Source organism: Microcaecilia unicolor, chromosome 1 (assembly GCF_901765095.1).
Source record: "Microcaecilia unicolor chromosome 1, aMicUni1.1, whole genome shotgun sequence".
In the NCBI taxonomy this organism is placed as follows: Eukaryota; Metazoa; Chordata; class Amphibia; order Gymnophiona; family Siphonopidae; genus Microcaecilia; species Microcaecilia unicolor.
Genome location: NC_044031.1, coordinates 631,384,449 through 631,409,942, shown reverse-complemented (window position 1 = coordinate 631,409,942; position 25,494 = coordinate 631,384,449). Strand labels below are relative to the sequence as shown.

At 51.1% G+C, this 25,494-nt stretch overlaps 1 protein-coding gene across 1 annotated transcript in view; it reads left to right on the top strand.

Moving 5' to 3' along the window:
- The window catches only part of LOC115481656 (SUMO-activating enzyme subunit 1-like), a 108,559-nt gene that overhangs the window by 55,982 nt on the left and 27,083 nt on the right, over window positions 1–25,494 (top strand). Inside the window, exons 5-6 of the mRNA XM_030220980.1 lie at window positions 5,343–5,448; window positions 23,754–23,898. Coding sequence (XP_030076840.1) covers window positions 5,343–5,448; window positions 23,754–23,898 — 251 coding nt within the window. The remainder of the gene's footprint in view (window positions 1–5,342; window positions 5,449–23,753; window positions 23,899–25,494) is intronic.

Sequence of the window (25,494 nt, the reverse complement as noted above, 5' to 3'; positions counted from 1 at the left end):
ACATTAATGCCATGAACGCCCTTAATTTGGGCGACGGCACAAGCGGCTAAAGTTAAGCGCCGTTCTTCCCGCGCGGCTCCTTCGCGGAGTTTCGCGCCGGACGCCATTTTGGATGCGCAGCATGTCTCTCCCCCGCTATTGCGAGCGCCGGTTGAGAGTGCGTCTAGGGCTGTTGCCCAGGCTGCGGAAGTGCACAGTCTGGGGGGTTTCTCCCCCGAGTTTGTTTTGCTGCTGCATCAGGCTTTCCTCATGCAAAACGCTGCCCCTGCTCCCTCTTCTGATAAAGAGGTTGAGGTTCCCAGAGGTAAACGCCCTCGGGTTGATTTCCAGGCCTTGGAGGACTTTGTCTCCTCCGATGTAGATGAGGGCAGCGTGTCTGAGGTCTCCCAACGGTCCTTTGCGGATTCCTTGGAGGAGATAGATCCCCGCTCGGATGGAGCGGATGACCCCTCTAAAGCGCGGCTTTTTAGCCCAGAGGATTTGCCCAACCTGTTTTTACAGGCCATGGACACTTTGAAGATTTCCTCTCCGGAGGACGTCTCTCCCTCAGCCCCTGTTGGCTCTGCCATTATGCTGGGGACGAAGCGCCCGCCTAGATCCTTCCACGTGCATGATGCCATGCACACCTTAATTGCGGCTCAATGGGATGTCCCGGAAACGAGCCTTAAAGTGGCTAGGGCTATGTCCCGCCTCTATCCTTTGGCTGTGAGTGAACGTGAGGCCTATCTGTGGCCTACCGTGGATTCTTTAATCACTGCGGTGACTAAGAAAACGGCGTTGCCGGTGGAAGGTGGCACGGCCCTAAAGGACGCCCAAGACAGAAGATTGGAGGCGGCCTTAAGGTCGTCCTTTGAGGCAGCTGCTTTAAGTTTGCAGGCCTCAGTTTGCGGCTCCTATGTGGCCAGGGCGTGCCTGACTATGGTGCAGCGGGCTTCCCCCTCGGATCTTTCCTTGAGGGCTGATTGGCCGGCCCTGGAATCGGGCTTAGCCTATTTGGCAGACTTGCTGTATGATGTCTTGAGAGCCTCAGCTAAAGGCATGGCTCAGACAGTCTCTGCGCGGCGGTGGCTTTGGCTGAAACATTGGTCTGCTGACCACGCCTCTAAATCCCGCCTGGCTAGATTGCCTTTTAAAGGCAAGCTGCTCTTTGGGGTCGAGCTGGACAAAATAGTGACCGATCTCGGCACGTCTAAGGGCAAGAAATTACCAGAGGTCAGGGCTCGGGCTAGTACTCATCCCGGTACCTCCAGAGGACGGTTGCTGGAAGCCCGTCGGTACCGCCCGGGCAAGTCGGGTTCCTCTGCCCCCTCTTCCTTCAAGAGGAATTTCTCCCCCAAGCAGCATTCCTTTCGCAGAGACCGCCGTCCCGGAGGTGCTCCCTCCGGTCCTCCCCCAGGGTCTTGTACCCAATGACGGGGCCTTGGTCCACGCCCCAGTGCAGATTGGAGGACGGCTGTCCTCGTTTCTGGGCGAGTGGACCACTATAACTTCAGACGCGTGGGTGCTGGAAGTCATCAGAGACGGCTACAAGCTAGAGTTCTGCCAACCCTTAAGAGACGGGTTTGTACTCTCTCCCTGCAAGTCTCCGGTCAAGCTGTGGCAGTGCAGCAGACCTTGGACAACCTGATCCGCCTGGGTGCGGTCGTTCCGGTGCCAAAAACTCAGATTGGCAAGGGACGTTACTCCATTTACTTTGTGGTTCCAAAGAAAGGAGGTTCTGTCCGGCCTATCCTCGACCTCAAAGGGGTCAATCGGGCCTGGAAAGTGAGGCACTTTCGCATGGAGACTCTCCGCTCTGTTATAGCGGCAGTGAAGGCAGGAGAGTTCTTGGCTTCCTTGGACATCAAGGAAGCGTACCTGCATATTCCCATCTGGCCTCCTCTCCAACGCTTTCTGCGTTTTACAGTCCTGAGACGACACTTCCAGTTCAGAGCCCTCCCTTTCGGGTTGGCTACTGCTCCGCGGACCTTTTCCAAAGTAATGGGGGTCATAGCGGCCTTCCTGCTAAAGGAAGGAGTACAAGTCCATCCTTATCTGGACGACTGGTTGATCCGAGCCCCCTCTTATGCAGAGTGCGGCAAAGCTATGGACCGGGTAGTTGCTCTTGTGAGCTCCCTGGGATGGATCATCAACTGGAAGAAGAGCCAGCTGCGCCCGACTCAGTCCCTGGAGTATCTGGGAGTTCGATTCGACACCCAAGTGGGCAGAGTGTTCCTGCCAGACAATCGGATTGTCAAGCTTCAGGCTCAGGTGGACTAGTTCCTAGTAGCCTCTCCTATTCGGGCTTGGGACTACGTGCAGCTGTTGGGCTCTATGACGGCCACGATGGAAGTAGTGCCCTGGGCCAGGGCTCATATGAGACCACTACAGCTATCTCTGCTGCTGCGCTGGACTCCGATGTCGGAGGATTATGCTGTGCGCCTTCCCGTGGACCCAGCAGTGCGCAAGGCGCTGAGCTGGTGGACGCAGACAGACAAGTTGTCTGCAGGATTGCCTCTGGTGACCCCGGAGTGGATTGTCGTCACGACAGACGCCTCTTTGATGGGCTGGGGAGCCCACTGCTTGGGAAGGACAGCGCAGGGGCTCTAGTCTCCTGCAGAGGCAAGTGGTCTATCAACCTCCTGGAACTCAGAGCCATTCGGTTGGTGTTATTGGAGTTCATCCCGGTACTGGTGTTGTAGCCTGTACGGGTCCTGTCGGACAATGCCACGGCTGTGGCCTATATCAACCGCCAGGGAGGTACCGAGAGCGCCCCTCTAGCCAAGGAGGCTATGAGTCTTTGCCAGTGGGCGGAAGCGAACCTGGAGCAGCTTTCAGCGGCCCACATTGCCGGAGTCATGAATGTCAAGGCGGACTTTCTCAGTCGCCATACCTTGGAGCCCGGAGAGTGGCAACTATCTGCTCAGGCGTTCTTGGACATCACGAAGCGCTGGGGCCAGCCGAGCCTAGATCTGATGGCGTCATCGGCCAATTGCCAAGTGCCGCGCTTTTTCAGCAGAGGACGGGACCCTCGATCCCTGGGAGTAGATGCTCTTCTCCAACAGTGGCCGACACAAGAGCTCCTCTATGTGTTCCCGCCCTGGCCCATGTTGGGCAGGGTGCTAGACCGGGTGGCAAAGCATCCCGGCAGGGTAATCCTGGTGGGTCCGGATTGGCCCAGACGTCCCTGGTATGCGGACTTGATCAGGCTCTCAGTCGACGATCCTCTGCGGCTGTCAGTGGAGCAGGGCCTGTTACGCTCCCGTGGTGATGGAGGATCCCTCTCCCTTTGGTCTTACGGCCTGGCTATTGAGCGGCAGCGTCTGAGGAAGAAGGGCTTCTCAGACAAGGTCATCGCCACTATGCTGAGAGCGAGGAAGCGCTCTACTTCTACTGCTTACGCCAGGGTTTGGCGTATCTTTGCAGCATGGTGTGAAGCAGGCTCACTTTCTCCCTTCACTGCTCCAATTTCTTCAGTGTTGGCGTTCCTGCAAGAAGGTCTGGAGAAAGGCCTGTCGCTCAGTTCCCTTAAAGTCCAGGTAGCGGCTCTGGCTTGCTTCAGGGGCCGCCTGAAGGGTGCTTCCCTGGCTTCGCAGCCAGATGTGGTGCGCTTTCTCAAGGGAGTTAATCACCTGCGCCCTCCTCTGCACTCAGTGGTGCCTGCGTGGAATCTCAACCTGGTGCTAAGAGCATTGCAGAAGCCGCCTTTTGAACCCTTGTCGAGGGCATCTCTGAAAGACCTGACGTTGAAAGCAGTCTTTTTGGTGGCTATCACTTCAGCCAGAAGAGTTTCCGAGCTCCAGGCGCTCTCATGTCGAGAGCCTTTTCTGCAGTTCACTGAGGCAGGAGTGACTATTCGCACAGTGCCTTCCTTCCTGCCCAAGATTGTTTCTCGCTTCCATGTGAATCAGCAGCTCTGTCTCCCTTCCTTTCGTAGGGAGGACTACCCAGAGGAGTACTCTGCTCTTAAATATCTGGATGTGAGACGAGTCATCTTCAGATACTTGGAAGTGACCAATGATTTCCGGAAATCGGATCATCTGTTTGTCCTGTTTGCAGGTCCTCGTAAGGGTCTGCAGGCTGCTAAGCCTACAGTGGCAAGATGGGTCAAGGAAGCCATTGCAGCGGCTTATGTGGCCGCGGGGAAGGTGCCGCCTATCCAGCTGAAGGCTCACTCCACGAGAGCTCAGGCGGCCTCGATGGCAGAGGCCGGATCCGTCTCCTTGGAAGAGATATGCAAGGCGGCAACGGGGCTTCGGCTCATACATTCTCCAAGCATTACCGTTTGACTGTGGCTGCACGGGCGGAGGCCCGGTTTGGAGCTTCAGTGTTGAGGTCAGGGATTTCAATGTCCCGCCCTGGGTGAGTACTGCTTCGGTACATCCCACCAGTCTATGGATTGATCAGCTTGATGATATGGAAGGTAAAATTATGTATAATCATACCTGATAATTTTCTTTCCATTAATCATAGCTGATCAATCCATAGCCCCTCCCAGATATCTGTTCTGTTTTTATTCTGGTTGCATTTCAGGTTCAAGTTTAGTCTTCAGTTATTTCAGAAAGACTTCGTGTTCAAGTTCTTTCACTTGGATTCTTCAAGAGTTGAGACGAGTTTGTGTTACAGTGAGCTGCTGCATTCCTCTCCCCTCCGTTTTACGGGGCTGGATTGAGACATAAATTCTGCCGGCACTCCCTCCCGCTTCGTGCGGCTGTAGGGCAGCTTTGTACCCCTCCCGCTTCGGCGGTGTTAGGGTCAGTCAGCTCCTCCCGCGGTTGCGGTTGCAGGATAAGCCAGATCCCCCCGCATCGGCGGGTGTGGTGTCCCTCCCCCGCTCCGCGGGGATGAGCTGGACGGATTCCCCTCCCCCACTTGTGTGGGGATGAGCTGGGTTAATTCCCCTCCCCCGTTTCGGCGGTGGTGAGCTGGGCAGAGTGTCCCTTCGTGGGTGTAATTCTCTAAGTGCTGAGTCCTGCGGATGGAGCTTTGATATCGACATACTGAGGAGTTTCCGGCAGCACATGACCACATATAGGGAGGCAAAAGTTTGCTCTCTATCTCCACCTGCTGGTAGATGGACACAACCCACCAGTCTATGGATTGATCAGCTATGATTAATGGAAAGAAAATTATCAGGTATGATTATACATAATTTTACCATGAGCAATAGGCAATTACAGCAGTAAAGATATTCAACTAACAATACAAAGTATGGCATGGTATACTACTTACAATGTCAGCACAATACGTAATAGAACATTATAATAGTGAAGGGTAAAGCAAAGTTGTAATATATAGATGGGTAAGAAAGTACTTTGACCCTAAAGCATCAAGACAAACCTTTTCTCTTATTCTTGGGCCAGACAGTGACATTCTGTTCGCTCCAGGAGGCTTTAGAGCTTGACTGGAGGAATGAGCAGGCAAAGACGAGACTGAAGCGAACACCAACAGATTACTTTCTGCTTCAAGGTGAGTGACATGAGGATTTCAGCATGGGCAAATAAGCATGTCTTTCTCAAGGAGTGTATTGCATCCCTGTAACACATACTCAGGGTTACTGGCTCATTCACCAGGTACTCTGCTGGCTATGGTAACATTTTGATTAACCCAACATAAGAGTTGTCCAGAAATGTATATATGCTTTACAGACTGTGTAGATCTCTGGTTCAGATGTGGCACTCTGCATATGGTTACCATATTTGTGGAGACAAAAAAGAGGACACAAAAAATAAAATGCTTCCCCACCCCCGCCACACAGTCACCTTGACCCCCAAGAAAGCCAGATTCTATAAGCAGTGAAAATGCTGGTAAAAGTAACAAATACATTTTTTTCCCGTACTCTTCTAAATGCAAAATTAGAAAAGATGTATACTTACAAAAAAACAAATATCTGAGCAGCATGTCCCTCTTTCCTTTCCTTCCCATTCATGAGCAGCATGTCTCCCTCTCCTCTCCATCCCCTTTTATCCATGTGCTGTACACCTCCTTTTCCTTGCCCCCTCCCTCCACCCACCTATCCACATGACTCCATCCATCCACCTCCCCTCTCTTCCAGCCCTGAGTCAGGGTGCTCTCCCCAAACATACCTTAACATACCCTGGTAGTCTGGTAGCCTCTTCTGGGCAAGTCTTCCATTCTCAAATTATTCCCCAGTGATTTCTAAGGACATGGGGGCCACACTCTCATGGGTCCCACAGTTTCTAGAAAGCACTCACAGACCCAAAACACAAACAAACCTCCAGGATTCTTTATCGGTCCAGGACAACAGAGCTAATAAACTAATAGGTTTATTATCAGAAAAGTAGAACAGTGAACAATATAAAATAGGTAACTAAATAAGGATCAATATTAAAGCTATCAAAACAATTTGTTACTATGTGGGTGCCATGTGGGGAGTTTCAGGAAAATAACTGCTCACAGGTCTCACAGGGCCTCATGGCAGAGATTCTTACTGTGACAGAAAAGTGTGTTTTAAGCCTGTATAATGTGTTGGGTATTGTGTATTTCTCTAGTTTGGCCAGCAGGTGGGGCATGTTATGTTTTGAAGGTGCTGCAGAACCAAGGCTGTTCTCTTTGTTTAAGCCTTTTGGAAAGGCAGTCTGCAGTATACTTTCAAACTAGTCTGAGCTCTGGTTAGCCCAGGAGCTCATTTTCGTTTGAATTGTACTGGCTTTTGCCTCAGTCTTAGCCAGGAAGGCAAGAGAGACGGATCTCTTTGCTAAGGCCCTGTAAACAGTTACATTTCATAACTTGTGAGCAGTTATGTGTCCTGATCTTCCCAGGTACTGTTTAGACAGTAAACAAATGTATAGTTAGTGTTATAATTGATCCATATTTTGGTTTGCTGTTGTTTGCTGGTTGCACTTTTTATGTTACACTGTTCAGTTTTTACAACAATAAACAATGTTTTGTTTTGTTTTTTTCAGTTTATTACCTCTTTCTCTGGACTGATAAAGAATTCTGGAGGTTTGTGTGTTGGGTCTGTAAGTGCTTTCTGGGAACTGTGGGACCACTGGGAATGTGGTCTCCAGTAACCTAGAAATCACATAAGGGCATGAGTAGCCATACTGGGTCAGACCAATGGTCTATCTAGCCCAGTAATCCTGTTTTCCAAACAGTGGCCAAGTGTAGCAAATCAAGGGTTCGGATATTGCTTTAAAGATTGTTTATTCACACATCAATAGGCACACACATATTGCATAACACTCTTATGCAGTATACATACACCACCACAGGATTGTAGCCTTCATCTGAGCCATAACAGCAATCGGGGAAACACCGATGACCGCCCAGAGATTCTGCGGGACAATTCCACACTGGAGTGAGGCGTCCCTCCAACCAGGTACAGAGCTTCTGTTTCAGCCAGGGCTTCCCCTATTTTTATAACAGCTCACAAACAAGTGTGCCTGGAGCAGAACAATGAGGTGGCCAATCTACATTCCTCTCTCCCAGGCACCCTCTGATGAAAACACCAGCCTTTGGACTTGTTTCTCAACACACTTCTGTAGTGAGTTACCCACTGCAACGGAACTTTGTGGTAGCAACCTGTCAAACAAATATTCTGGTAGCAACAGGTCAAAACAAACATTCTGCATGTCAGAAAACAAATATTCTGGGTCAGCATAAGTATCATATCATAAGTATTATACTCCAACACACCAAGCCAGGTCACAAGTACCTGGCAGAAATCCAAATTGTGGCAACTATCCATATTACAAATCCCAGGGCAAGCAGTTGCTTCCCATGTGTGTCTCAAAAGCAGACTATGGACTTTTCCTCCAGGAATTTGTCCAGACCTTTTTCTAACCCCAGATACGCTAACCGCTGTTACCACCTCCTCCGGCAAAGAGTTCCAGAGCTTATTTTTTCACTCAACGAATAGCTATTTCCTACTATTTTAAAAGTATTTCCATGTAACTTCCTCAAGTGTCCCCTAGTCTTTGTACTTTTGGAACGAGTAAAAAATCGATTTACTTCTACTTGTTCTACACTACTCAGGATTTTGTAGACCTCAATCATATCTCCACTCGTCACTGGGGATAATTTGAGAGTGGGAGGCTCGTTCAGAGGCAGTTTTGACCCAATTGGTTGGAGGAGGGTGCTAGTGTAGAGCACAGGTGGCAGTTGCAGGTGAACCTGAGCTGTGCTAGGGATAGACCACTTTTAGTGACTGCGTGGTGGGATTGTCAGGCTCAGTGCGTGGCGTGAGGGTCACCATCCACTGAGTGGTTCAGAGTTTTTTGATCTGTAACCTCCAAGCACGGTGAACAAGTGCAGCAGTAACAGAGTCCCTTCCCAGTTCAGTTTTTTTTTATATAGTGTTAGGAGATAGCAGCATGCTGATGGCGACTGGTTGCAGCCCTCAGACACTGGAGATGCCTGACCTAACACAAGAGCGCCCATATGACTTCAGCGAGGAGGAGCCGCAGGACCCACCTATTTGGAGTTCAACTCCTGTGGCGAGATCAGACTTCTTGTGGGCAAAGGCCCGTAAGTTGGAAGGGCCGGATGTCATGCCCGCTGAGAGCTGGCAGATCTACAGGGAGGTTGCGGCAAGAGGACCAAGAACAGCAGCGTGAGGAGCAGGAGTTCCAGCTGCAGAAATTAAAGATGGAGATGGAAATGGCTCACATCCAAACCTCCAGCCCAACCCCTGCACCAAGTCAGAGACAGGATCCACAGCCTGGATCAGGCCCAACTTGTTTTCACAGTTTGATGATACACGAGGTGACATAGATGGATATCTAATTGCCTTTGAAAAAATTTGCTGTCTCAATGAGATTCCTTAGAAACACTGGGTACGCTATCTGGGAGGAAAGCTTACTGGTAGAGCACTTAAGGCATTTCAAGGACTGTCCATGGAGACATGGTCCCAGTTTGAGGAGGTGCGCAAAGCTTTGTTGAACCGTTATGCCATTACCTAAAGACTAAAGTTCCGGACTTTGCAAAAGGGGGCAGATGATAATCACAGTGAGTTTGTGATCCAGCTAAGATACCAGCGCCAGCGGTGGAGCTGAAGATAAAACCTGGTGATCCCGGAGCAGTTTCTTCAGCGTTGTCATCCACAGGTGAAGGAAAGTGTTGAAGATCGCCAGCCCCATACTCCAGAGAAAGCGTCTGAATTGGCTGACATCTTTATGGCTAACCATCCCTGGTTGGCAAAGAGAACCCATCCTTATCTGCAGCAGCCGGGATCTAAGGGCAGCCAGGGTCCTAAGCCAAATATCCTTACAACCTCAGAGACTGTCAGCAAACGCTCCAATGTTCCCCCCAAACCTATAGACTTTAGTTTTTTTGGGGAACATTGGAACTTTAGGCATGAATGTCCTTGTCATCACTGTGGGCATATAGGACATTTCAAAGCAGATTGACCAGATAATCCCAAGCCTGCAGTAAAGAGCCTTTCAGTTCCTGCACCTAAACTGGCAGCTTTCGTGGGTGGCTCCAGTACTACAAAGGAAACCCATACAGTTGCCGTAGCACAAAAGGTTACTGGCCATTCATCAAGCAAGGAAGCAGATGGGTTTCCATAACACTACAGCACCCCAGTATTTTGAATCACACCCAGGTAACTGGGCTTGTGGACACTGGCTCTAGCATGACTTTGTTATGACCAGAGCTAGTGCTGGAAGATGCTATTCTACCAGGGTGCACTGCAGAGGTAGTGCTAGCCAATAGATCCAGAGAGACTGTAGCCATTGCTTGAGTATTCTTGGATTGGGGTACCAAGCCTGGATACAAAGTAGGCATAATGAAAAACATTCTAGTACCAATGCTGTGTGGGACCGACATGTGTCCAGTGAACATTACCCTTGATAGTGAAATCAGCATTTCCTCTGTGGTGACCCATAGGCCAGGGCGGCCCAACAAACAGAAGCAGCAGAGATCACTTTTCCAGTTCAGATCCTGAGCCAGTCTAGGTGGAACCAGCTGACTAAGCGACAGGAGGAGGCGCTCCAGTGTTTCCAGCAGCACTAGTTCCAGAGGTGACTGGGGCCATGAGTATGGATCAGCCTGACTTAACTGACACACCTATTGATCAGACTGATTTGTCAGAGTTGCCAACGGAGACCCTTCCAGATATGGGTACTGATCTAGGACAGAGACATGCTTTTCAGGAAGCACAGTGCTGTGACCCTGACCTAGAAGCCCTGAGGCAGAGGAATGGTCAGCCAGTCAGTGAGACTTGTAAAGATTATATTCTATGGAAAGGGGGCTTGTACAGAGAGACTGATCCTGTTGATCCTAATAGGCCCTGGACAGCAAGCAAACAGCTTATAGTGCCCAGGGCATACAGGGAACAACTCCTACAGATTGCACATGATATTCCACTAGCAGGTCATCAGCTGGTGACACACACATGCACTAGATTGACAGAGAACTTCTATTGGCCAGGAGTATCTTGACCCAAGGTCACCCCGAGCTCCCTTGAAACCTTTACCCATTATCAATGAGCCCTTTGAGAGAATAGCTGTGGATATAGTGGAGTGTCTAGCTGGACTAGGAAAAAATATATATTGACAGTAGTGGACTTTGCTACCAGATACCCTGAAGCGGTAGCCTTATCCTCCATAGAAGCAGAGAAAATTGCTACAGCCTTCCTAGAAATATTTCCCAGGTAGGATATCCATGAGAAATACTCTCAGAACAAGGGACACAATTTATATCTGAGTTGATTCAGAATGGGCACACAGTGGAGTGAAATATGTATGTACCACACCGTATCGTCCCAAAACTAATGGGTTAGTGGAGAGATTTATTGGGCCATTAAAGCATATGTTAAAGACTTTCATAGAAACGGGAGACAGGGACTGGGAGAAATACTTGCCTTACCTACTGTTTGCATACAGGGAAGTACCTCAGGAGTCTACTGGGTTCTCCTCAATTGAGCTGCTTTACGGCCGGAGGGTGAGATGGCCCCTTGAACTAATAAGAGAACATTGGGAGGGGAAAGTGGACACTCTTTATTTTAGTTTTTTTAGTTACATTTGTACCCCGCACTTTCCCACTCATGGCAGGCTCAATGCGGCTTACAGGTACTTATTTGTACCTGGGCAATGGAGGGTTAAGTGACTTGCCCAGAGTCACAAGGAGCTGTGCCTGAAGTGGGAATCGAACTCAGTTCCTCAGTTCCCCAGGACCAGAGTCCACCACCCTAACCACTAGGCCACTCCTCCACTCAGACACTTGTAATTGAATATGTAGTTAATATGTGGCAGAGATTAGAAGACTTTATGCGCTTTGTCAGAGATAACTTGCAGGCAGCCCGGACTAAGCAAAAGACCTGATTTGATCATAAGGCCCAGAACAGAGAGTTTTATGAGGGCTAGCGGGTACTTGTTTTAGTCCCAGTTTGCAGATTAAACTTCAAGCAAATTGGACGGGATCTTACAAGGTCATAAGGAGCCTGAATGATACAAACTATGTGATATCTATGGACTATGTACCTTTTTATGTAAATACTAGCCATTGAGCCCGTTAAAACGGGCTGGTGGGTCGCCACACCCTCCCCCTGAGTTCGCCGCCCCCACCGCCCCTCCACCAGGCCCGTCTCTTTGCTATTCAACTTACATCTCTGCAGCAGGCAGAGATCAGCTGAGCTCCCGTCGGCCTTCCTTCTCTGTCTGTGTCCCGCCCTGTGTGACGTAACGTCAGGACACAGGCAGGGAAGGAAGGCCAACGGCAGCTCAGCTGATCTGCCTGCTGCGGAGATGTAAGTTGAATAGCAAAGAGACAGCCAGGTGGAGGGGTGGCGGCAGTGGCGACTCCGGGGGGGGGGGGGGGGTAGCGGTGGCGACCTCGGTGGTTCCCTCCCCTTCGCGCAGTTTCCCTCTCTGCCCTGCCCCCCCCCCGTCATCTCGTACTGACGTGGGGGCGGGACAGACAGGGAAGTCTCTACTGCGCATTTGCAAGTGAGTACGGTCACTTGCCGTTTATATGTTTGATGTTTCTCCGAGGACAAGCAGGCTTCTTGTTCTCACTGATGGGTGACGTCCATGGCAGCCCCTCCAATCGCAACTTCACTAGCAAAGGCTTTTGCTAGTCCTCGCGCGCCCATGCGCGGCCGTCTTCCCGCGCTCGGTACGGTCGTGTTTGCGCCGTTCGCGCCCCTTAAGTCGACCCTCGCGCGTCTTTTGACTTTTCGCTTTAAAAAAAAAAAAAGGGATTTTGGAGAAGGGCCTTTCGGTCTTTTTCCCTTTCCTGTATTTCTAGTTTTTGGCCCCGTTAAGTTTTCTTTCGTTTTCGGGGTAGGCCCTTTTGAGGCCTTGGGTCGAGTTTTTTTTCTCCCCCTCTTTTTGGTGCCTTACCACAATTACGAGTTTTGATTTCGCCGGCGTGATTTTTCCGCCCATGTCATCGAAGTCTCCCAGCGGCTTCAAGAAGTGCACCCAGTGCGCCCGGGTAATCTCGCTCACTGATAGGCACGCGTCGTGTCTTCAGTGTCTGGGGGCTGGGCACCGCCCGCAGGCCTGTAGTCTTTGCGCCCTTTTACAGAAAAGGACTCGGGTAGCGAGATTGGCCCAGTGGAACGTTTTGTTCTCGGGCTCTTCGTCGGCATCGGCACCGGGAGTATCGAGTGCGTCGACGTCGACAACGTCAAGACCTCCGCCCTCGGCTGCGACTGTATCAATTGCATCGAGGCATCGATCCTCTGCATTGTCGGGGCCGAGACATTGGAAGTCGGCGTCGGTGGTACCGGGACCTCCACTAGTGCTGATGTCGTCGGACGGAGGTGCTTCGACTGGAGTGCAGGTGAGGGCTGTCCATTCCCCTGCTGGTGGCGGTGAGCCTTCGGGTGGGTCTCCCCCTACCCTGAGGGCTCCTGCGGTACAGCGCCCCCGAGACCAACCTTCTTCGGCCTCGGCCCCGAGGAAGCAACGGCTGGGTTCTACGTCCTCCTCATCGGTACCGGGAAGCTCCGGTGACATGCTTCGTTTGAAAAAGTCAAAGAAACGTCAACACCGGTCTCCTTCCCGCATCGGTACCGAGAGCTCTGGGTCGCCGAGGGAGTCGGCACCCAGTAGGCATCAGCACCGGGAGGACCGCTCACCCTCTGTTCAGGAGGTGTCGATGCGCTCCACCTTGGACAGCCCGGAACAGACTCTGACTTTGACTCCTGCATCGGCTTCCATGTCTTTCTCCACAGCCGCCCTGCACGAGAGTCTCCGGGCCGTTCTCCCAGAGATCCTGGGAGAGCTGTTGCACCCTTCCCCTCCGGTACCGGGGGTGCTTGCGCCACCGGTACCGTCGAGTGAGGCGCCGACTGGCCCCTTGCCCGGGGTGAGGTCTCCGACATCGGTGCCGCTTGCGGTACCGACTGCGGTCACCTCCCAGGAAGGCTCCACGTCGGCGGAGGGAGCCTCGCCGGTGCGGGCGAGGGAGTCTACCTCTCGACGCTCCCACCGTGGCCGTGTTTCCACGGAGTCGAGCCGGGCACGGCTTCAGACACAGGTTCATGAACTTGTGTCTGATACCGATGGTGAGGCCTCGTGGGAGGAGGAGGAGGACATCAGATATTTCTCTGACGAGGAGTCTGATGGCCTTCCTTCTGATCCCACTCCCGCCCCTGAAAGGCAGCTTTCTCCTCCCGAGAGTCTGTCTTTTGCGGCCTTTGTCCGGGAGATGTCTACGGCCATCCCCTTCCCGGTGGTTGTGGAGGACGAGCCCAGGGCTGAAATGTTTGAGCTCCTGGACTATCCTTCTCCACCTAAGGAAGCGTCCACAGTACCCATGCATCATGTCCTCAAAAAGACATTGCTGGCGAACTGGACCAAGCCTCTAAGTAATCCCCACATTCCCAAGAAGATCGAGTCCCAGTACCGGATCCATGGGGACCCAGAGCTGATGCGCACTCAGTTGCCTCACGACTCTGGAGTTGTGGATTTGGCCCTAAAGAAGGCTAAGAGTTCTAGGGAGCATGCTTCGGCGCCCCCGGGCAAGGACTCTAGAACCTTAGACTCCTTTGGGAGGAAGACCTACCATTCTTCTATGCTCGTGGCCAAAATTCAGTCTTACCAGCTCTACACGAGCATACACATGCGGAACAATGTGCGGCAGTTGGCGAGCTTGGTGGACAAGCTCCCTCCTGAGCAAGCCAAGCCATTTCAAGAGGTGGTCAGGCAGCTGAAGGCATGCAGAAAATTCCTGGCCAGAGGGGTGTATGACACCTTTGATGTTGCGTCCAGGGCCGCTGCTCAAGGTGTGGTGATGCGCAGACTCTCATGGCTGCGTGCCTCCGACCTGGAGAATAGGATCCAGCAGCGGATTGCGGACTCGCCTTGCCGTGCGGACAATATTTTTGGAGAGAAGGTCGAACAGGTGGTAGAGCAGCTCCACCAGCGGGATACCGCTTTCGACAAGTTCTCCCGCCGGCAGCCTTCAGCTTCTACCTCCACAGGTAGATGTTTTTATGGGGGAAGGAAGACTGTTCCCTACTCTTCTGGTAAGCGTAGGTACAATCCTCCTTCTCGACAGCCTGCGGCCCAGGCTAAGCCCCAGCGCGCTCGCTCTCGTCAGCAGCATGCGCCTCAGCAAGGCCCCTCGGCTCCCCAGCAAAAGCAAGGGACGAGCTTTTGACTGGCTCCAGCAGAGCATAGCCGACATCCAAGTGTCAGTGCCGGGCGATCTGCCGGTCAGAGGGAGGTTGAAAGTTTTTCACCAAAGGTGGCCTCTCATAACCTCCGATCAGTGGGTTCTTCAAATAGTCCGGCAAGGATACACCCTCAATTTGGCCTCCAAACCTCCAAATTGTCCACCGGGAGCTCAGTCTTACAGCTTCCAGCACAAGCAGGTACTTGCAGAGGAACTCTCCGCCCTTCTCAGCGCCAATGCGGTCGAGCCCGTGCCATCCGGGCAAGAGGGGCTGGGATTCTATTCCAGGTACTTCCTTGTGGAAAAAACAGGGGGGATGCGTCCCATCCTAGACCTAAGGGCCCTGAACAAATATCTGGTCAAGGAAAAGTTCAGGATGCTTTCCCTTGGCACCCTTCTCCCCATGATTCAGGAAAACGATTGGCTATGCTCTCTGGACTTGAAGGACGCTTACACGCACATCCCGATACTGCCAGCTCACAGACAGTATCTGCGATTTCAGCTGGGCACACGTCACTTCCAGTACTGTATGCTACCCTTTGGACTCGCCTCTGCGCCCAGAGTGTTCACGAAGTGCTTGGCTGTAGTAGCAGCGGCGCTTCGCAGGCTGGGGGTGCACGTGTTCCCATATCTCGACGAATGGCTGGTGAAGAACACATCCGAGGCAGGAGCTCTGCAGTCCATGCAGATGACTATTCGCCTCCTGGAGCTACTGGGGTTTGTGATAAATTACCCATCTTCTCCCAGTACAGAGACTCGAATTCATAGGAGCTCTGCTGGATTCTCGGACGGCTCGGGCCTATCTCCCAGAGACGAGAGCCAACAACTTGTCCCTCGTCTCGCGGGTGCGAGCGTCCCAGCAGATCACAGCTCGGCAGATGTTGAGATTGTTTGGCCACATGGCCTCCACAGTTCATGTGACTCCCATGGCCCACCTTCACATGCGATCTGCTCAATGGACCCTAGCTTCCCAGTGGTTTCAGGCTGCTGGGGATCTAGAAGACGTGATCCACTTGTCCACGAGTTTTCTCAAATCCCTGTATTGGTGGACGATTTGGTCCAATTTGACTCTGGGACGCCCTTTCCAAATTCCTCAGCCACAAAAAGTGCTGACTACTGATGCGTCTCTCCTGGGGTGGGGAGCTCATGTCGATGGGCTTCACACCCAGGGAAGCTGGTCCCTCCAGGAATGCGATCTGCAGATCAATCTCCTGGAGTTACGAGCGGTCTGGAACGCTCTGAAGGCTTTCAGAGATCGGCTGTCCCACCAAATTATCCAAATTCAGACAGACAACCAGGTTGCCATGTATTACATCAACAAGCAGGGGGGCACCGGATCTCGCCCCCTGTGTCAGGAAGCCGTCAGCATGTGGCTCTGGGCTCGCCGTCACGGCATGGTGCTCCAAGCCACTTATCTGGCAGGCGTAAACAACAGTCTGGCCGACAGGTTGAGCAGGATTATGCAACCTCACGAGTGGTCGCTCAATTCCTGTGTAGTGCGACAGATCTTCCAGGTGTGGGGCACCCCCTTGGTAGATCTCTTTGCATCTCGAGCCAACCACAAAGTCCCTCAGTTCTGTTCCAGGCTTCAGGCCCACGGCAGACTGGCATCGGATGCCTTCCTCCTGGACTGGGGGGAGGGTCTGCTGTATGCTTATCCTCCCATACCTCTGGTGGGCAAGACTTTGTTGAAACTCAAGCAAGACCGTGGCACCATGATTCTGATTGCTCCTTTTTGGCCGCGTCAGATCTGGTTCCCTCTTCTTCTGGAGTTATCCTCCGAAGAACCGTGGAGATTGGAGTGTTTTCCGACCCTCATCACACAGGACGAAGGGGCGCTTCTGCATCCCAACCTCCAGTCTCTGGCTCTCACGGCCTGGATGTTGAGAACGTAGACTTTGCCTCTTTGGGTCTGTCAGAGGGTGTCTCCCGCATCTTGCTTCCAGGAAAGATTCCACTAAGAGGAGTTACTTCTTTTTATGGAGGAGGTTTGCCGTCTGGTGTGACAGCAAGGCCTTAGATCCTCGCTCTTGTCCTACACAGACCCTGCTTGAATACCTTCTGCACTTGTCTGAGTCTGGTCTCAAGACCAACTCTGTAAGGGTTCACCTTAGTGCAATCAGTGCATACCATTACCGTGTGGAAGGTAAGCCGATCTCAGGACAGCCTTTAGTTGTTCCTTCATGAGAGGTTTGCTTTTGTCGAAGCCCCCTGTCAAACCTCCTACAGTGTCATGGGATCTCAATGTCGTTCTCACCCAGCTGATGAAACCTCCTTTTGAGCCACTGAACTCCTGCCATCTGAAGTACTTGACTTGGAAGGTCATTTTCTTGGTGGCAGTTACTTCAGCTCGTAGAGTCAGTGAGCTTCAGGCCCTGGTAGCCCAGGCCCCTTACACCAAATTTCATCATAACAGAGTAGTCCTCCGCACTCACCCTAAGTTCTTGTCAAAGGTTGTGTCGGAGTTCCGTCTGAACCAGTCAATTGTCTTGCCAACAATCTTTCCCCGTCCTCATTCCTGCCCTGCTGAACGTCAGCTGCACACATTGGACTGCAAGAGAGCATTGGCCTTCTATCTGGAGCGGACACAGCCCAACAGACAGTCCGCCCAATTGTTTCTTTTGATCCCAACAGGAGGGGAGTGGCTGTGGGGAAACGCACCATATCCAGTTGGCTAGCAGATTGCATTTCCTTCACTTACGCCCAGGCTGGGCTGGCTCTTGAGGGTCAGGTCACGGCTCACAATGTCAGAGCCATGGCTGCGTCAGTGGCCCACTTGAAGTCAACCACTATTGAAGAGATTTGCAAAGCTGCGACGTGGTCATCTGTCCACACATTCACATCTCATTACTGCCTGCAGCAGGATACCCGATGCGACAGTCGGTTCGGGCAGTTAGTGCTTCAGAATCTGTTCGGGGTTTAGAATCCAACTCCACCCCTCTAGGCCCATGGTTATTCTGTTCCAGGCTACACTCTCAGTTAGTTGGATAAATTATTAGGTCAATCTCAGTTATGTCCTCGCCGTTGCGAGGCCCAATTGACCATGTTTGTTGTTTTGAGTGAGCCTGGGGGCTAGGGATACCCCATCAGTGAGAACAAGCAGCCTGCTTGTCCTCGGAGAAAGCGAATGCTACATACCTGTAGAAGGTATTCTCCGAGGACAGCAGGCTGATTGTTCTCACAAACCCGCCCGCCTCCCCTTTGGAGTTGTGTCTTCCCTTGTCTTATCTTGCTACATATGGGACTGACGAACACGAGCTGGTTCGGGCGGAAAGACGGCCGCGCATGCGCGGTGCGCATGGGCGCGCGAGGACTAGCAAAGGCCTTTGCTAGGGAAGTTCCGATTGGAGGGGCTGCCGTGGACGTCACCCATCAGTGAGAACAATCAGCCTGCTGTCCTCAGAGAATACCTTCTACAGGTATGTAGCATTCGCTTAAAGGCCTATACATATTGCACAGCTATGGTATCAGCTGTCTGTAGCCTACTGGAAGAATTTCAGGATAGTGAGCAGAGACCTTACCAGAGGGATCTATACAACAAATTGTAGTGGGAGAGCAATTAACCCCTACCCAGAGACAGCAGTTAGAAGCAGTATTTCAAAAGTATACTGATGTGTTTTCCAGTAAACCAGGATTTACCCATTTGGCTAATCACAATGTAAACATGAGTGGCCATGACCCGCTGAATCAGGGTACCTGTCGAATATCTGCTGAGGTGGAGAGGCAAATGAAGCAGGAGAAAGCATAGGATTTCTTCCTTTATCCACTATATAACACCCGATATTAAACGCCGTGTCTGCCGGGCTGGTCTCGGGAACTGATAGTGTCTGCTGGTCTCTCCATGTGGTGAACCTACAGGGCCATGATCCTTTGCCCTTGCTGGCTTTCGGGAACTACTGGGCCATGATCTCTGGTCTGCTGGACCACGACCCTCTGCTCACAGTGAGTCAGGAACTGTCAAAAGCCCAGTGGGAATCTCCACAAGGGAGGGTCTACTGAACCTGATCCCTGATCACGCTCCTTCCAGGGCGCACATCCCATCTTCACCCAACTTCCCCGAGAGGCACCTGTTACCGACGGGTCGGGAATCGGTAAACCCATGCTGCATTCCCAGCTGATGAGACCGCTCGCATCCCCCTCGAGTGCTGGATGAAATGAAGTTCAGCACTGTGAGGTGGCACTGAGGCAGAAGGAGTGATAAGCTCATCCCAGTTGGTTACCGCACGGGTCTTCGGCGTCGAGGTGGGTTCAGTCTTGGAGGTCACTGGGGGAAGAGCGCTCTTGGGAGTCAGAGGAAGATCCCAGGTACTTCTCCTCAGATGAGTCCTTTGGGATTCCCTCTGAACCTTCCCCTCCGCCTGAAAGGAGACTGTCTCCTCGAGAGTACCTCTCCTTCTCTTTTGTACGGGAAATGGCTCAGGCCACTCCATTCCCCGTAGATGTGGAGGATGAGCCCAGGGCTGAGATGCTCAAGATCCTGGACTACACCTCTCCATCTAAAGAGGCAGTAACAGCTACTTTGCATAAGGTACTCAAGGAAGTCCTTATGCAAAACTGGGCGTTCCCTGTGTCTGGTCCCTTGATCCCTAAGAAGACAGATTCCCAGTATCGGATCCACGATGAACCTGGGTTGATGAGGTCTGAGTTACCTCATAACTCCATAGTGGTGGACTCCGTTCGCAAAAGAGCAGAGTACTAGAGACTATGCTTCGGCACCCCAGGCAGAGAAGGTAGGACCTTGGACTCTTTTGAGAAGAAGATGTATCAGGCCGCTATGCTTGCTGCCCGTATCTAGTCTTACCAGCTCTTCACGAGCATCCACTTGCGGAACTCGGTGCGGCAGCTGTCTAGTTTGATTGATGCCCTTCCTTAGGAGCAGGCCAAACCTTTTCGCCAGGTGGTCAGGTAGCAGAAGGTGTGTCATAAATTCCTGGTCTGGTATAGCGATGTGCAGACTCCTATGACTGCAGGTCCTTGACCTAGACCATTCGGTCCAGCAGAGGATAGCGGATGGTCCTTGCCTGGGGGATAACCTTTTCGGAGAGAAGGTGGAAGATTTGGTTGACCAGATCAAGAAGCACACAGATGCTATGGCTTCTCTCTCCCACTGGATGCCTTCTGCTACCACCTCTTCAACTAGGAGGTATTTTGGTGGGTCATGGAATGCTCCCTATTCCTATTCTAGGTGTAGATACACTCCTGCTTCTGATCAGCCTACTCAGGTTCAGCCCCAGCACACTCGTTCTCGTCAACAACGTGCGCCCAAGGCCCCTGCTACTCCCCAGCAAAAGCAAGGGACGGGCTTTTGACTGGCTCCAAAAAAGCATAGCCGCAATACAAGTGTCTGTGCCGAACAACTTGCCAGTTGTGGGGAGGTTAATTTTTTTCACCAGTGGTGGCCTCTCATAACCTCCGACCGGTGGGTTCTTCAAATAGTCCGGTTAGGAAACACCGTCAATCTGGAGCCCAAATGTCCACTGGGAGCTCATTCGTACATCTCCCAGCACATGCAGGTACTTGCAGAGGAACTCTCCGCCCTTCTAAGGGCCAATGCGGTCAAACCCATTCCACCACGGGAAGAAGGGCTGGGATTCTATTCCAGGTACTTTCTTGTGCAAAAGAAAACAGGGGGGATGTGTCCCATCCTAGACCTAAGGGCCCTGAACAAATTCCTAGTGTGAGAAAAGTTCAGGATGGTTTCCCTAGGCACCCTTCTTCCCATGATTCAGGAAAACGATTGGTTATGCTCTCTGGACTTAAAGGATGCTTACACACACATCCCAATATTTCCAGCTCACAGGAAGTATCTTCGATTTTGGCTGGGAACGCAACACTGTCAGTACCGAGTACTGCCATTTTCCTAGCATCAGCTCCCAGGGTATTCACAAAGTGCCTAGTAATAGTTGTAGTGTCACTACGCAGACTGGGAGTGCATGTGTTTCCTTATCTCAACGATTGGCTGATGAAGAGCACCTCGGAGGATGGTGCTAGGGAGTCCATGCGGATGACTATTCAGATGCTAGAACTACTAGGGTTTGTAATAAATTACCCCAAGTCCCATCTCACACCTGTTCAAGACTTGGAATTAATTGGAGTACTGCACGAGAACGGTTCGGGCCTATCTACCCAAGACATGGGCAGACAACCTTCTGTCCCTGCTGTCCACGGTTCAAGCGTCTCAGCAAATCACAGCTCGGCAGATGTTGAGACTCTTGGGGCACATGGCCTCCATAGTTTATGTTACTCCCATGGCATGTCTACATATGAGATCTGCTGAATGGACCCTAGCTTCCCAGTGGTGTCAAGCTGTGGGAAGTCTGGATGATGTCATCCAGCTGTCCACTGACTTACTGAATTCTCTTCAGTGGTGGACCATTCGATCCCATTTGACCATGGGACGACCATTCCAAATTCCTCAGCCACAGAAAGTGCTGACAACAGATGCATCCCGCCTAGGGTGGGGAACTCATGTAGATGGGCTTCACATTCAGGGAGCCTGGTCCCCCCCAGGAAACAGGTCTTCAGATCAACCTCCTGGAGCTTTGAGTGATCTGGAATGCTCTAAAGGCCTTCAGAGATCGGCTCTCCAACCAAATTATCTTGATTCAGACAGTCAAGTTGCGATGTACCACACCAACAAGCAGGGGGGCACCGGATCTCACCCTCTGTGTCAGGAGGCCATCCAGATGTGGCTTTGGGTGTGCCATCACGGCACGTTTCTCCAAGCTACTTATCTGGTTGGCATAAACAACAGTCTGGCCAACAGGCTGAGCAAGGTAGTGCAACCTCACAAATGGTCGCAGAGTGTGGGTATAGCCCGCAAGATCTTCCGAACGTGGGGCACCCCCTCGGTGGATCTTTTTGCCATTCAAACCAATCACAAGGTTCCTCAGTTCTGTTCCAGGCTTCAGGCCCACGACAAACTAGCGTCGGATGCCTTTCTCCTACATTGGGGAACAAGCCTTCTGTATGTGTATCCTCCCATACCTCTAGTGGGAAAAACTTTGCTGAAACTCAAGCAAGACCGCGGAACCATGATCCTGATTTCGCTCTGCTGGCCGTGCCAGATTTGTTTTCCTCCTCTTCTGGAATTGTCCTCTGAAGAACTGTGGAGATTGGAGTGTTTCTCAACCCTCATCACTCGGAACGAGAGGTCACTTCTACATCCCAACCTTCAGTCTCTGGCTCTCATGGCCTGGATTTTGAGAGCCTAGAATTTGGTTCCTTGGGTCTTTCAGAGGGTGTCTCCTGAGTTTTGCTGGCTTCTAGGAAAGATTCCACTAAGAGGGGTTATTCTTTTAAATGGAGGAGGTTTGCAGCCTGGTGTGACAGCAAGGCCATAGATCCTTTTTCTTGTCCTTCACAGCCCCTGCTTGAATACCTTCTACACTTAGTCTGGTCTCAAGACCAATTCCGTAAGGGTTCACCTTAGTGCGATTAGTGCTTATCATCACTGTGTAGACGGTAGCCTATCTCTGGACAGCCTTTAGTTGTTAGCTTCATGAGAAGTTTGCTTTTATCAAAGTCCCCTATGAAACCTCCGCCAGTGTCATGGGATCTCAACGTCGTTCTCACCCAGCTGATGAAAGCTCCTTTTGAGCCATTGAATTCCTGCCATCTGAAGTACTTGACCTGGAAGGTCATTTTCTTGGTGGCTGTTACTTCAGCTCATAGGGTTAGTGAGCTTCAGGCCCTAGTAGGGATGCACCTTATACTAAATTTCATCACAACAGAGTAGTCCTCTGCACGCACCCTAAGTTCCTGCCGAAGGTGGTGTTGGAGTCCATCTAAACCAGTCGATTGTCTTGCCAACATTTTTTTACCTGTTCTCATGCGCACCCTGGCGAAAGCAGCTTGCACACTTTGGACTTCAAGAGAGCATTGGCTTTTTACATGGAGCAGATGAAGCCCTTCAGACAGTCCACCCAGTTTTTTGTTTCTTTTAATTCCAAAAGGAGGGGAGTCGCCATTGGAAAACGCACAATCTCCAATTGGCTAGCAGATTGCATTTCCTTCGCTTATGTCCAAGCTGGGCTGACCCTGTAAGGCCATGTCATGGCTCATAATGCCATGGCTACGTCGGTGGCTCACGTAAAGTCAGCCTCCATTGAAGAAATTTGCAAAGCTGCAGCGTGGTCTTCAGTCCACACATTCACATCACACTACTGCCTTGAGCAGGACACCCGACGCGACAGTCGGGCCTGGAGAATCTGTTTGGGGTTTAGAATCCAACTCCACCCCCCCCCCCCCCCCCCCCAGGCCCATTTTTTTCTATTCCAGGCTGCACTCTCAGCTAGTTGTACATAGTTTTAGGTTAATCTCAGTTATGTTCTCGCCGTTGCGTGGCCCAATGATGTAAGAATGCTTCTTAATGAGGGCCACAACCTCCTCCAGCTTGTCCTCAGAAAGGTTGTCCCCTCGGTATGGAATGCCCACCAATCTCTCCTGAACCAGTGGGTTGAGGTCAGAGATGTGCAGCCATGAGAATCTACTTTCACCCAAAGTGTGCCTACTCAACTCCAATGTGTCGTTATCCTGTGAGAAATGAATTTTTCTTTATTTGAAAGACCTCAGCATGGGTAGAAGTGACCTATGCGGTTTCAATGTCGCTTAAACATACCCCATATTGTTACTGGTCTTTGTCTTTTTTTTTGTTTAATTGCGTGAATTGCATACATTTTTCCTTTTTCTTATTTTTAAGACTTTAACTTCAAATTAATGTTTATATAAAGCTGTACTTAGCTTATCAATGATGTCAGCTGTAGAGGGTTTTTCAATCCGACATGGCACATGTTTCGCCGTCATGCGGCTTTCTCAAGGATAGCCCCCTCTTAGGTAGCTCTCACTGACGTGCTGACTGCTCTAATTTCAACCATCCGAAGAGCAGTCGCATACCAAAGTTGGGAGATATACACACACCTCCACATAGTACACAGAGTTGAACCTGTCTCAGAGCAGACCTAATTTGTGTGAGAACATATGTGCCCCCCCCCCACCCCCCCCCCCCCCCCCCCCCCCCCAGACCCTGGATTGGCTTGACTTTGAAGAGTTGGGCTTTGCAATCTCATGAAAGGCTTTTCAGCTGATGTCAAGAGCTCACAGCAATGCACAGGAAAGATTTGACACCATTGCAGATTTTCATGTTTTTTAAATAATGAATTGAATTTGGCTTGGTTTAACAGTGCTGCTGAAGTTCCGGACAGAGAAAGGAAGGGATCCCTTGCCAGCATCGTATAGCGAGGACAGCGAGGTGTTGTTGCACATCAGGAACAGTGTTATGGAATCTTTGGGTGTTGGCCCCGATCTGATCCCTGATGACTTTACCAGGTACATTTTTTTTCCCCTAAATTTACTAGAATTGTTTAATTCAGTGATGGAAGTGAAGGAACACAGCTGTGTTTTATCTTTCCTTACTTCTGCTCATCTGGGAATCATTGCACACTACCCCAGATTTCTTGTTAGTTTTGTCCTACATCTGACTCTCTTGTACTAAATAAAGCATACAGCATTAAAATATTGCTGTAGAAACATAAATGAATGCAGTCAAGGACCAGAAGGCCCATCTAAATAGCCCAGTTACATTCCCATTTCTCCAAGGGCAAACAAGATAGCAAGACCCCAATGGCACTGGATTTTTGTGAAGGGTTTTGGGAAATGGGACACACACACACAAATAGGGTGGTTCTGAACATTTCAGCAATTTTATTTTTTTAATTTTATTTTTGTTGCAATTTTCAAATTAACATACAAGGAATCTCACTTGCATAGAAATACAGGAAATATAAAACTAAAAAAAATACTACTCTTGATCACAAATAAAGAATCATTTCAAAATGGAAACATAAACCCAAGTCCACAACATTGCGGGAAGGAGATAAAGTAGAAACTCTCAAGAAACCAGGGTAAAACAAATTATCAATAACATGACGACAGTAAAGGCTAGAAGGTAGCATAGATATCTTCAATCCATAATATATGATACTAAGTCTCGGTCCTATCCAGGGAACTAGAAACCAAACTCTTGCCACTGATGAAGGCAGATAACTGTGATGGCTCATAGAAAACGTAGTTTACAGATTTCAACTTAACTACATTTGCACGGATATTTTGGAAAAAATAATGCGCCTGGCTGAAGAACAGCAGGCCGAAATAGCAGGAAATTCCTCCTTATTTTGGGTCTCCATAGTCATCCTATATAATAATTCTCACCTTCAGTGTTCCATTCGTCTTGCTGGCTAAGACCGTGGCTCCTTGGTCTGCTAGGCTCCGTAGCTCAGGCTGTTCTGCGCATGTGTGGGCCCCCCCCCCAGGCGGACGTCACGTACAACGCCACAGACGGAGGAGGAGGGGTGAAAGGGACAGGGCACAACAGTCGAGCGACTGATGCCAGAGACGGCACAGGGGCAGAGGCGGAGCTTCATAGAGAAGAAAGAGAGCGTCGCGACTTATAGAAAAAACCAGGTACGACCGCACGGCTTAGACTCTAGTTCCGTTGGGACCTGCACCTTGGAAACTCCGTGGTTGACGGCGACTGGGACCGTTTCACGGAAACAGAGAGGGAGCGAGCGAGGGAGGGAGGCCTGACGTGGGAGCGAGCGAGGGAGGGAGGCAGCCTGAACGTGGGAGGGAGCGAGTGAGCGAGCAAGCAAGCAAGCGAACCAGCCTGAACGTGGGAGGGAGTGAGCCAGCCAGCTTGAATGTTGGAGGGAGCCAGGGAGCCAGCCTGAACGTTGGAGGGACCCAGGGAGCCAGCCTGAACGTGGAAGGGAGGGAGCCAGCCTGAACGTGGGAGAAATGACACTCTTGCACCTTTGATGACCCGCCCTATAAGGCGTACAAAACCCCAACCTTGGCTGACTTCTAATATCTGCAACCTACATTTCTGTACCCGCTCCGCCGAACGCCTCTGGCGGAAATCTCGGG